This window comes from Staurois parvus, unplaced genomic scaffold (genome assembly GCF_062004578.1).
Source record: "Staurois parvus isolate SC_StPar_1 unplaced genomic scaffold, SC_StPar_1.0 ptg003276l, whole genome shotgun sequence".
NCBI classification, from domain to species: Eukaryota; Metazoa; Chordata; class Amphibia; order Anura; family Ranidae; genus Staurois; species Staurois parvus.
This window is the reverse complement of record NW_028321072.1, coordinates 5234-18914: the sequence shown is the minus strand read 5'-3', so window position 1 is coordinate 18914 and position 13681 is coordinate 5234. Positions and strand designations below refer to the sequence as shown.

The 13681-nt window shown below is 51.9% G+C and overlaps 1 protein-coding gene across 1 annotated transcript; it reads right to left on the bottom strand.

The window, feature by feature from the left end:
- On the bottom strand, positions 1-12017 carry OTUB2 (OTU deubiquitinase, ubiquitin aldehyde binding 2). Its single transcript, XM_089667478.1, has 6 exons — positions 11970-12017; positions 7315-7410; positions 6245-6363; positions 3800-3884; positions 2460-2654; positions 1-382 (listed from the first exon to the last, which is right to left on the bottom strand). The coding sequence occupies exons 1-6, from the start codon at positions 11970-11972 to the stop codon at positions 161-163; spliced, it is 720 nt and encodes a 239-aa protein (XP_089523604.1). The 5' UTR covers positions 11973-12017; the 3' UTR covers positions 1-160.
- Between the last annotated feature and the right edge of the window lie 1664 nt (positions 12018-13681).

Sequence of the window (13681 nt, the reverse complement as noted above, 5' to 3'; positions counted from 1 at the left end):
TTCTCTAAAAATTCCATTTATTTACACAAATCTAAAAAAACAACATTGTCATGTATTATAGTCTCTGTGCAAAGTGATTGGTTGTGAGCGCCATTTTTCCTGCTGTGGCCATGAGCCAGTCCTATGGCAGGGGAAAGGGGGTCACTGCTCCGCCCCCTGCTCACACATGCTCCGCCCCCTTCTCACAAGCTTTGTACAGCACGGTATAGTGGTCCTGGGTATACAGCATGTAGATGGATGGCGTGGCCCCCTCGGGGAAGATGTGCTGGTTTATGGCGGGGTCCGAGGAGTCCACATACTCCACCTGGAGGGGGATGGTGAGGGCCTGGGTCAGGGCGATGATATGGATGTGGTCACACACGGTGCCCATCGGCTCCACATGCTGAAAAACATGGATTGGTTAAAGGGGCATCCGGCCAGAAAGCATGCAAACAGGATACAAAAACATGAAAAGGCAAAAGCAGAGGAATGGTAGCTCAATTTCCCTGTTTCATCACCTCAGACAAATAAAAACATGGGGGGGGGGGGGTTGGGGTGTTCACCTGCTAGGATTTGTGTCCATCCAGTCCTGAGATTTACACTGCTCTGCCACAGCACAGCCCTGCAGCAGAGGGAAGATGATTGCCTGATGCAGTTCAGTAGCATACAAGTCTTGTCCCTCCCCCAGCCTGTGATTGGACAGAGAAGCAGAAGACAGCGGATCTCATCTCACTCTGCTCTCCTCCTATCAGCATGCTTCTTGCTATCACATGAACCTAAATTGCTTCCTGTGCCGCTTCTTCCTCCCCCAGTCCTTGCCGATACCAGGCCACGTTCTGGTAGTTGCATGGTTTGAAATCATCCTACAAAGGGGCGGGCCTCCCCCATCCTACAAAGGGGCGGGCCTCCCCCATCCTACAAAGGGGCGGGCCTCCCCCATCCTACAAAGGGGCGGGCCTCCCCCATCCTACAAAGGGGCGGGCCTCCCCCATCCTACAAAGGGGCGGGCCTCCCCCATCCTACAAAGGGGCGGGCCTCCCCCATCCTACAAAGGGGCGGGCCTCCCCCATCCTACAAAGGGGCGGGCCTCCCCCATCCTACAAAGGGGCGGGCCTCCCCCATCCTACAAAACGCCAGCCACAGTTTTTAGTTCTAGGTAAAGCAAGGAACGGTCCGAATATCTGTCTAGTATTTATTTAAGTGTCTCCATCAGGGAGATTCCCCTCACTTCCTGTGTGGTCAGGAGAACAGGAAGTGAAAAAAATTCCTGGAAATTGCATTGCTGGCACCTGACAGACAATGTGAGGGACACCTGTGACACTGATCACATAAAAATTGTTTTCTATTTATATTCATTTTCATGAATTTCAACAGCATTTGTATTTTTATTTTGACATTTAAGGAAAGAAAAATATTTAGACCTAGTTGGGTCATCACTGGGTCTCTGTGCCATCTATGCAATGCAGACACAGTATGGCTGGTGGGAGGGGTCACCAGGATGCTGTACATAGCTTCCTGAACACATCACCCCGCCTCTGTACCCCTCTCCAGAGGGACATTAGCCACTAGGTGGAGCCGAGGATCACAGGAAATACATCTCAGTATGATACAATGTAACATTTCTGAGAATTGTCCAATTGATGGGATCCTGTTGTAGCAGTTGGAGGTGCAGAATGAAGAGTAGTTTGGATTGATTACGTTACTAATTTTTGTAGCATTTGTAACAGTTTAAAGCTTGATTCAAATTTTTGAAATTGATCCGAATTCATTTTGAATAGCTGTGCTTTGAGATTTGGGGAGAATTCTATTCTCTATGCAGAGAGTAAAAAAAATTGCAAGATGTTTCCATTTAGATTTGAATTTGGCCAAAATTTTCTCTTTCCTCATTTCAGGTTTAAATTACTATTGGAATTCAGAAATTTGGATACATCTGGATCTTTAGGGAAAAAAAAAAAGTCTGAATTTCAATTTGGAATGAACTGCACGTCTAGTAGCGATGATTGCGTTTAATTCCCTCCAATGTTCTCCAAACTGTTACTTTGTATCTTTTCCTACTAATCTTGTATTCTGATACTCAGCCCTGATTGCAGCAGTGGGAGGAGTTATGCAAATATCAGAATGCCTTGATAGGTGTGACAGTCTGGAGTGGGCGTTCCAAGGCAGGCTGTATTTGCCTAGGCAACGCCCACAGGTAATACTGAACCTCCATGACTGACAACTGAAATAAAAGGGGTGGGGCCAGGGGCAGTCAGGCTGTGCAGGAAAGGGCTAGATGCTGGACATCCTTCAGCCAGGAAGTGAGGGAGCTCTGACTTGCTGCAGCTTTTAATTCACATTGTGAGAAGCTAACAGTGTGCAGTGACATCAGCTGCTTCAGTGGAGGGATGGGGAGGAGCCACCCCCCGGCCAGACTGGAGGGGGGGAGGAGCCAGAATACCCAGAGGATGGAGGTCAGATATGAAGGCGGAGCATTTACAGACCTGCATGCAGAAGTCGGCGATGTCAAGCCCCTCCTCCACGAACGGCTGGTAGAACTCGGCTCGGTTCCGGAGGAAGGCGGAGGTCACCAGACGGAGGTAGTAGACGGCGTTGTCGGAGATGCCGGGGTGGTTGAACGCCCTCAGAAGGCCGAGGACAGAACCATCTCTGTCCGCCAGATCCACAAGACTGAGAAACTGCAGAGAGATCAGACATCAGATTGATCCTTTGTGCCTCATTGACTGGATACAAAGCATTTCCCAATCAGATCTACAAATTCCACAAAGCAATGAAGCCGGAGAAGACTTCTCAGGTGAATTCTCTGCAGATCGAAGGTTATCAATTTGATAAAATGAACCTGGATTCCCTGGGAGGCTTCCTCTCTGAGCAGTGAACAGCCAAGTACCACATTATGCCCACTAGGTGGCACTGAGCATCATGAATTCCTTTCCTCAGCACCACCTAGTGGTCATCATGCAGTATTTTCCCAGTTTACACATTTCCAATGAACATTCAGTCTTTGGGGAATTTAGCCCCAGAATATTCAATTTTGCCCCCAATCAGGATTTCACTCCTTTTGCATGGGTGGCTAGGGGGTGGTAAAACAGCCAAGTTGCATTACTTCCCCTGATGAACCACCTATAAGTGGTTATGTGCCGCTCAGGTGTACATTGCATGTAAGTGAATAGGACGGCTTCACAACTGCATTCAAATGCTTGACTATTGTGATTGAGCAAAGCAAGAGCGCCTCATGGAGGTGGCAGGCAGCATTGCCTCTTGGAATGCCTGCAGTCCTTTCACTGCCCTCTGAGAAGCAATCTGCTGCTGATCACTTTTCAGGGACAATGTATGAAAGGAGCCAGTTTATGTAGGCCATTACATAACGGATGGGGCCACTACACCAGTGATGGGGCACCAAGCACCCCCCCCCCCCCATCAACAGTGATGGGGCCACTATGACCACCACTCCCCCACACTGACATCAGGACATTTTCTCCTCCCACTGGCCTGTCTTGCTCCCATAAAGCCTGAAGGAGAGTAAACTGCCCCTTTGCTTAGGTCTGGAGACCCCGTGCTTTAGATCTACCAACCATAATGTAGTGAGGGGCGGAACTGAAGTCTATGGGAGGAGTCTTGTAACATGCTAAAAAAAAAAAGTTGTTAAATGTAATAGAGTGCCAATCCCAGCACCCGGAGGGGGTGTAGATTCTTTACAATGACCGAACACCCAGGAGAGGGAAGGATTGGTTTAGCACTGCCTGGAGATTAAGTGAATGCCGATTGGTTACAGTTTACTCCTCGCAGTGCTGTGATTGGATGTCAACACAATCTGTCCACTTACGGTGCTGTAGCTGTGTCCGAACACCTGTTCCAGGAATCCAGCCTCCAGGAGCTCATTGCGACTCGCCATCACCTGCTCCCGGAACCTGGAAAGCAGTGCGGACAGTTTACTGATCAACACCCAACTCCAAGCAAAAACTTCTATCAGCCAGTGAATGCCCAACAGGAATGACAGATTTATATTATGAAGTGAAAAATTGCTGATCCACAGGAAAAAAATTATATATCAAAAAGCAAAGTGAATATTAAAAACATTGAAATTAAAAAAAAAGTAAAGTTCAATCAATAAAGTTTGCGAACCCTCCTTTAGATAAATGAAATATATGCAGCTATCAAATTCCAGTGAGAAAAAAAATCCCCCACCACTTACCTGCTCACCCCCCTCCTCCACCACCACGCACCTGCTCACCCCCCCCCCCCCAATGCTCACCTCACGCAGTGTGACTGCACATTATACAATGTTACTGTCTGACTGCACTTTTGGTCCCAATTGGACTCAGATCAGCTTGCTGAAAGAAGACTCCAAAGTGATCTCCCTCCTGATGAGCGTCTGTATTGGCCGCATTCCTCATTAAAATAAAAACAGCGCTTTAAACTTTTATCCATCAATTAAACATAAATATTGTGTTCCGGAGGTGTATTTTGCACCATGTATGGTGAAGATCCAGTGATGCACTGACTAGACACTAGGTGGCAGCATCATCTCAGCAGCAGTCCTGCACATGCTCAAAACAGACACCATACATATGGCAAGGCAAAGCGCGGGCCCACGTGGTAAATGCAATTGCCTGCTATAATGGAGTTCCTGGAGCTATACAGAGTACTATAACAGCTGGCCTGATGTCATCTGCACACTCCAACGCATTTCATCACTAGTCACATGACTATCAAGGGGATATGATTTATGTCTGTTTTGAGCATGTGCAGGACTCTGGATAATGAAAACGTGCAGCCATCCCAAATTCTCAGTAGCAGAGCCCTGCACATGCTCAAAACAGACATAAATCGTATCCCCTTAATAAAGTCACGTGACGAAACGCATCAGTGGGGGGTGCGGATGACATCACGACGTTACCATTCATCGGGACAGCGGTTATAGTACTCTGTATAGTTCCAGGAACGGCATAGCAGGCAATTGCATTTACTACGTGGGGCCCGCGCCCTGCATGGTGTCTGTTTTGAGTAAATGCAGGACTGTGCTGCTGAGATGATGCTGCCATCTAGTGTCTAATCAGTGCATTACTGGATCATCATACATGGTGCAATATACACCTCCGGAACACAAGTATTTCTTATGTTTAATTGATGAATAAAAATTTACGGATAAAGCACTGTGGAGTTTTTTTTTTTTTTATTGAGGAAGACGGCTGATTCCAAGACGCTCATCAGGAGGGAGCTTACTTTGGAGTCTTCATTCAGCAAACTGATCTTCTGAGTCCAATTGAGACCAAAAGTGAAGTCACACGGAGGGGGCAAGCAGGGGCACGGCGGCAGAGGAGGAGGGCGAGCACAGGGGCACGGCGGCAGAAGAGGAGGAGGGCGAGCACAGGGGCACGGCGGCAGAAGAGGAGGAGGGCGAGCACAGGGGCACGGCGGCAGAAGAGGAGGAGGGCGAGCACAGGGGCACGGCGGCAGAAGAGGAGGAGGGCGAGCACAGGGGCACGGCGGCAGAAGAGGAGGAGGGCGAGCACAGGGGCACGGCGGCAGAAGAGGAGGAGGGCGAGCACAGGGGCACGGCGGCAGAAGAGGAGGAGGGCGAGCACAGGGGCACGGCGGCAGAAGAGGAGGAGGGCGAGCACAGGGGCACCGCGGAAGAGGAGGAGGGCGAGCACAGGGGCACCGCGGAAGAGGAGGAGGGCGAGCACAGGGGCACCGCGGCAGAGGAGGAGGGCGAGCACAGGGGCACCGCGGCAGAGGAGGAGGGCGAGCACAGGGGCACCGCGGCAGAGGAGGAGGGCGAGCACAGACGGGTTGTGTGCTCCAGCGGCTACAGTATCTATACATCGGTTTGATATTTGTTTTCATTCACCATAGTTAGCGCTCGAGTTATTTAGTTTATTTCAGGAATGACAGATTTCCCGTCTCAGAAATTGTTACCAAAAATCGGGAAGGAAAATGTCACCAATGATTGTGAATGAGGTCCGGAGCCTGGCTGTGCAGTATGGCAGGAGTGCCTGGATCACCAACCTGGGGGCACAGAACTACCCATAGTAACCCAGCCCCAGTGCAGCTGTAAACTGACACTAAGAAGGGCATTTCATAAATACATCATAAAATAAAACCAATTCCCGGCTTTGGACAGAGAATACATTTTTCCACTTCTCTATTCACCACCCCCCCCCCCCCCCTTCCTGTCCAAGGGATATGAAATACTCTGGTCACAGAACCCTGTGACCGGTCACCCCCCACCCCCCCCCATTGGATGATCCTCCGCTCTCATACTTGCCTTAAAATTTCTGGCCGTTTTCCCAGCAGGGACTCCAGATAAGAGAAGGCCAGACCTCTGTAGAAGCAGCTTCCATCGGCGCGAGTTTTCCGAACGGCGCCGTATGATGACATGAGTTCCTGCGGGAATAAAAACGAGGAACTAAACAGATCAGCACGTCCGGGATCAAGTCAGAGCGCATGAGAAGCAACAAGGATCTACTGTCTGATATTGGGGGCCCTGGAGAACTAAATGGTGGTTACTGCAATCTAGGTCACAGGGCTCATTTCAGCACTGAATGTATGTAATGGCGGGGGGGGGGGTGCTGGAGAGTCTGCTGCTGGGGAGGGGGGGGGGGGGATCTATTGATGCTGGGAGGGGAGGCCATTGTTGGATGGGGGATCCATTGATGCAAGGAGAGCCCATTTTTTGGGGGGGGATCTATTGATGCTGGGAGGGGAGGCGAAATTAGAAATGTGTTGAGTAAACAGATGCCGATCAACTCAATGGTGTCAGTGGGAGGAATAGCGCCCCCGTCACTGGCGGCAGTGGGAGGAATAGCGCTCCAAGGGCCAGAAAAAGCAAGTAAAGGGCCACACCTGGCCCCTGGGCCACAATTTGGAGACCACTGGTTAGGAGTTACACGAGCCATGACCCTGGAATTATTGATCTCGCTCCCAGTCACAGCAATTGGTGGAGTTGGTGTGTGGGTGCGTTAGTGTTTTTCTCCACCATCCTCCTTCCACCATGGAGCCAACAAGCCCCCTTGTGATAGGGGTGGACAGGTGACAGGTCCTCTTTATGGCCACAGCAGGTGGTTTATTGGACCCCCGATGTCTCCTCAGCCCTCCAATGCAGCTAACCAATCACAGATCATATTTGATTAGCTGCATCCTCAGCTGTGAACCCGGACGACGTCTACAGACGAGGATTTCACTGATCTGTGGACTAGTTCTGGGCCAATGATGGAGAAACTGGAGCCACCGCTGAGCAGGACAGCCAGGCACTCAGCATTTTCAGAGGTAATCAATGAAAGCCCCATACTTTGTCCATAGGACACCACGAGGATATCGGCTTCCCCGATTGGTTACCTTCAGCTTGTTCCAGTACATCGGATCGCTGGCGTGTTCTTCAGCGAAGGAAGACATGTCGATCTCCTCAGACACCAGATCGAAGTATTCGTCACCCTGAAAAGTAAATGAACCAGAAAGGTCAGGTCCAGGGAACGAACAGACATGGGGCTGCATTGAGGGTGCACATGGACAATGACCATGGATGGTCACCTTATAGGGGGGAGGTTTGTGCATTCCTGGAACGCTCAGGTTTTCTGATGTCACTGCACACTGTGGGCCTCTCAATGTGTAGTAGAAGCTGCAGCCAGTCAGAGCTCGGCCTCATTTCCTGGCTGGAGGATATCCAGCATCATCTACCCTCTTTCCTCTCCAGCCTGACTCCCTGGCCCTGCCTCATTTCCATCCCATCATGGAGGCTCAGCATCACAGGTGGGCGCAGGGACGGACCGACAACTCTTGGGGCCCCCGGGCAATAGGGGATCATGGAGCCCCTGTGTCCTTTCCCACCAAAAAAAAAAAAAAAAACCCACACACAAGGGGTACTTCATGGTGCCCCCTACTGACCCTGGGCAGTGCCCAAATGGTCAGTCCGCCCCTGGATGGGCGTTACCTATGCAACTACAACCACTCCTCCCACCCATCAAGGCATTTTGATATTTGCATAACTCCTCCCACTGTGCATCAGGCTTGAGGGCCCTTGAAGAGTGGGCAGTAGGCTGGCTTTTTGGGAGTTATGCAAATTTCAAAAGACCATAATGAAAATTGCCTAATGCAAGCAGCTTCTAGCTTGACAACCCATGCTGCAGCCAGCAGAACCCAATCAGTTCATATGAACATTTCTGGACGGCTGCCTCCCAGCGTGCCCATGCATGCCGCCATTGTGAAAGGGCCCTTACACAAAGGATAAGAACTGCACTCAGCGAAGCGATTTCAAAGCCCAACACCCCATCTCTAACATTCACTGACAGGCAGCTCTGATTCTCGAAGATTGGGTTAGAGCGCCACCTACAGGAAGTAGGCAGAAAACTAAACTAAAACTACTCCTGTAGGTGGCGTTATAACCCCATCTGACAATCAGAAGAGCTGTGTCCCCCTCCGCTACTGCGATTACAGGGCTGAGACCGCCAGCGGCAATCGCTCTGATCACCTCTACAACCAGCAATCTGCAGGAGAGAAACCAATCCCTCCTGAATGCCAATCGCCAGTCTAATGCCCCCGAGTGCGTCATAAATGCGTGCAAAGTTACACATTCATACATCATAGGCCAGCCTATAAATGTGCCGCCCCAGCTGCGACAAAGTAGCTTTAAGTATACTTTTGCCTGTTCAATGGAAAAAAAAAATCTGCTGATGCATTATGGGTGCCATTAGCACCAAGCGACACCACAAGTGCGATGCGTTTATCATGAACTTTGTGAACGTGAACAAAACCCACATCTTCGCACACGTTCACATAATGCTCAATATGGAGTCCAAGGTCTCCATCCCATGAAATGTCGCAATGACGTGCGTTTTACCTGCACTTAATGCTCCTATATCACCCGCCAATGTGCCAATAAAAACAAAAATGGTGGGCAGGTGGGACAGTAGGAGTAAAAATCATTCTGGGGCAAAATATAAATCTGTAGGCTCTACAACTACAAAGTCCGAGCCAAAAAGTTGTGTCCAAGAAAGGATTAACGTAACCGGCATAAGATACTCAGTGCAGCCCCTCTGCAGATGGGAGAACCTGCATACATGGAGAGCAGAGGGCGCCATCTAAGGGCAGATGGGAGAACCTGCATACATGGAGAGCGCCATCTAAGGGCAGATGGGAGAACCTGCATACAAGGAGAGCAGAGGGCGCCATCTAAGGGCAGATGGGAGAGACTGCATACAAGGAGAGCAGAGGGCGCCGTCTAAGGGCAGATGGGAGAACCTACATACATGGAGAGCAGAGGGCGCCATCTAAGGGCAGATGGGAGAACCTACATACATTGAGAGCAGAGGGCGCCATCTAAGGGCAGATGGGAGAGACTGCATACATGGAGAGCAGAGGGCGCCGTCTAAGGGCAGATGGGAGAACCTGCATACATGGAGAGCAGAGGGCGCCATCTAAGGGCAGATGGGAGAACCTGCATACATGGAGAGCAGAGGGCGCCATCTAAGGGCAGATGGGAGAACCTGCATACATGGAGAGCAGAGAGCGCCATCTAAGGGCAGATGGGAGAACCTGCATACATGGAGAGCAGAGGGCGCCGTCTAAGGGCAGATGGGAGAACCTGCATACATGGAGAGCAGAGAGCGCCATCTAAGGGCAGATGGGAGAACCTGCATACATGGAGAGCGCCATCTAAGGGCAGATGGGAGAACCTGCATACATGGAGAGCGCCATCTAAGGGCAGATGGGAGAACCTGCATACATGGAGAGCGCCATCTAAGGGCAGATGGGAGAACCTGCATACATGGAGAGCGCCATCTAAGGGCAGATGGGAGAACCTGCATACATGGAGAGCAGAGGGCGCCATCTAAGGGCAGATGGGAGAACCTGCATACATGGAGAGCAGAGGGCGCCATCTAAGGGCAGATGGGAGAACCTGCATACATGGAGAGCAGAGGGCGCCATCTAAGGGCAGATGGGAGAACCTGCATACATGGAGAGCAGAGGGCGCCATCTAAGGTGCACAGCTGCACCGGATTCTGCACTCTCCAGTTAGTAAATCCCCCCCCCCCCCCATAGTGCACTCCACCCGGATCCAATGGTACCAATCTCCTCCTGCGTATTCCAGCTCATTCACACCTATGTTGGTCTCTGAAGAGCGATCCATGGTGGATCACAGTGCAGAGGACAGGCAGCAAGGAGTCAGTACTGCCGTCCCCTCAGCCAACCACATGGGGTATGGAGTGGGAATACAGTGATGCAGTTGTGGCTCCATTCACAGGGGGGGGGATCATTTCTGGTGTTCTGAAGCTTCTGTGTGTACAACCCCATCCAGCTGCCTTCGCAGCTTAAAGGAAGGTGGTAAAAAACAGGCTCAGCCACCTGTTTTTACCACCCAAATGAAGGTTTGACTAAAAGTATGAGAGGTTCCTCTACACCGGAATGGGGAGCAACTTTAACATCAGGGACCTCAGGTGTGGCCCTCATCAAAAGGGCCCTACATAAGTCTGAATATTCAGGATCAGACCCACTACAGGCAGACGGTCAGAGACAGAACATGCTATAGGAGATAGAGACCCGCAGGCACACCAAAGAGAAACTGAACACGATATAGGAGATGGTCAGAGACCTGCAGACACACCACAGGGAGACGGTCAGAGACTGAACATGATATAGGAGACGGTCAGAGACCCGCAGGCACGCCCCAGGCAGGATGGTCAGAGACATGCTACAGGCAGACGGTCACAGACTGCACAGGATCTAGGAGCTGGTCAGAGACCCGCAGGCACGCCCCAGGGAGACGGTCAGACTGAACATAATATAGGAGATGGTCAGAGACCCACAGGCAGGATGGTCAGAGACTGCACAGGATATAGGAGATGGTCAGAGACCCGCAGGCACGCCCCAGGGAGACGGTCAGAGACCCGCAGGCACGCCCCAGGGAGACAGTCAGAGACTGAACATGATATAGGAGACGGTCAGAGACCCACAGGCACGCCCCAGGCAGGATGGTCAGAGACATGCTACAGGCAGACGGTCACAGACTGCACAGGATCTAGGAGCTGGTCAGAGACCCGCAGGCACGCCCCAGGGAGACGGTCAGACTGAACATAATATAGGAGATGGTCAGAGACCCACAGGCAGGATGGTCAGAGACTGCACAGGATATAGGAGATGGTCAGAGACCCGCAGGCACGCCCCAGGGAGACGGTCAGAGACCCGCAGGCACGCCCCAGGGAGACGGTCAGAGACCCGCAGGCACGCCCCAGGGAGACAGTCAGAGACTGAACATGATATAGGAGACGGTCAGAGACCCACAGGCACGCCCCAGGCAGGATGGTCAGAGACATGCTACAGGCAGACGGTCACAGACTGCACAGGATCTAGGAGCTGGTCAGAGACCCGCAGGCACGCCCCAGGGAGACGGTCAGAGACCCACAGGCACGCCCCAGGGAGACGGTCAGAGACTGAACATGGTACAGGAGACGGTCAGGGACCCACAGGCACGCCCCAGGGAGACGGTCAGGGACCCACAGGCACGCCCCAGGGAGACGGTCAGGGACCCACAGGCACGCCCCAGGGAGACGGTCAGAGACTGAACATGGTACAGGAGACGGTCAGGGACCCGCAGGCACGCCCCAGGGAGACGGTCAGGGACCCGCAGGCACGCCCCAGGGAGACGGTCAGGGACCCGCAGGCACGCCCCAGGGAGACGGTCAGGGACCCGCAGGCACGCCCCAGGGAGACGGTCAGGGACCCGCAGGCACGCCCCAGGGAGATGGTCAGGGACTGAACATGGTACAGGAGCCGGGCAGAGACTGGGGATATGCTCCAGGAGACACATTATACAAGCCTGTTGAGATCTCTGCTATAACAGTGCACTATGGAGACAGATCAGTGTTTGCAGGGGCCCCAAGGGCCACACAGAACATTCCCAGGCCCCTGGTTGGCCATCAGGGCTCTGATACTCAGATTGAACCCTTCACACACGCAGATCCCAGCTCAGGACACATTGCAGCACCTCCTCCACTCACCATGACTCCAGCTTGTTCCTACACTGACAGCTCTCAGCCCTTCCTGGCCACGCCTATTTATACTAACCCCGCCCACTCAGCTGCAGGGATTCTGTTGGTGACATTGCTGTGGGGGGCGGGGCCTAGCAGGCGGTGGATCAGTCTCAGCTCCTCCCACAGTGAGGATCAGCATTCCTCGCCTCCTCCCCAATATTCCTCCCATTTGTAAGGCAGTCCTGGGGCTGGAAATGCCTGTCGCCTGGCTGTCCTGATCCGGGGGCTTCGGTACATTCTGAGGGGGCCGTGCGCCAATCAGAGCCCTGACTTCACCTGGACCTTCCTGATCTGCGGTCCGGGTCTGGGTCAGGGACAGCCAGGCACACAGCATTTTCCCTTAAAAAAAAAAAATTGTGGGCGGGGTTCACCGTCCCCATTGGGTCTCATTCACATCGATGATGTTTCCTGCAGTGCGTTTTTGTATGAGGCGCAGGGATTTTTTTGTTCACGTGTTTTGGGGCCCATAGACTTCAATGGAAGCGCGTGGAAATGCGACTTTGTGTTTAACAATCAGTCCAAAAAAATGCAGCAAAAACGCACGAAACGCACAGGCAGGATTCACACCTCAGCCTTGCAGCAACGCATGCATCACTGCCCCCCGTAATGTGCTGCGCTTTGTCGCGGTGCCATTCATTCGGGACGCCACCCCAACGCACAGCAGTGCTTCAATGTGCATTACAAAGTCAGGGGTCCTGCGTGCTCCCATGCATGTTGGGTGTACAGGGGGGTCCATTCATTATGAATCGTCTTGCGACCCGCCGCAGTACACATACTACAGACAGGCGGCGTAACGTACCAACGCGTTGCGGCTTCCTCCCGGAGTCAGTGCCCCGCCCCCCGCACGCCGACTCCCCTGCGATTCGACAAATCCTAGGCCAATGATTCGCACCCGGGACCTGCTGGTCGTCTGTGTCCAATCACAGCCTAGAGCTCTGTGCTGACAGTCAACACAGAGCTCTGTACAGAGGGGACGATCGCTTTGTTGCAGGGAAGAGAAACCGATCGATGTGGTACAAAGCCGCACATAATGCGTTGAGGGCCGGTTCACACTATACAAACGCAGTCCAGATGCATTCCGGATGCGTTTTTGATGTGCGTTTGGCTTGTTCCAGTGCGTTTTTAGGAGTTTTTGGTGCGTTTTTTTATGCATTCCAGTTCATTTTTTTCTCTCTCTTTTTCTTCAGTTGAAATAGGGACATGTGCGTTCTGGTGTGTTTTTGATGCGTTTTACCGCGTTCCAGTTCTATGCAGGAAAAATGCCACCTGTTCCACTTTTTTTTTCTGCGACCGGAACTGCAAGCGCTGATGTGACCTATGACACGGACAGCCCTATCACCAACTTTCTGTGCGTTTTTGGAGTGTTTTGGTGCATTCCAGCGCATTCCGGTGCCTTTTTGATGCATTTTTTATGCATTCCAGGCCGGTTCACACTATATAAACGCAGTCCAGATGTATTCCGGATGCGTTTTTCATGCGCGTTTTTAATGTGTTTTTTATGCGTTGCAGTGCGTTTTTTATGTATTTCCAGTTCATTTTTCCTACCTCTTTTTCTTCAATTTAAATAGAGACATGTGTGTTCCAGTGCGTTTTTGCAGCATTCCAGTGCGTTCCATTGCATTTTTGATGCATTCCGGGCCGATTCACACTATAGAAATGCAGTCCAGATGCATTCGGGG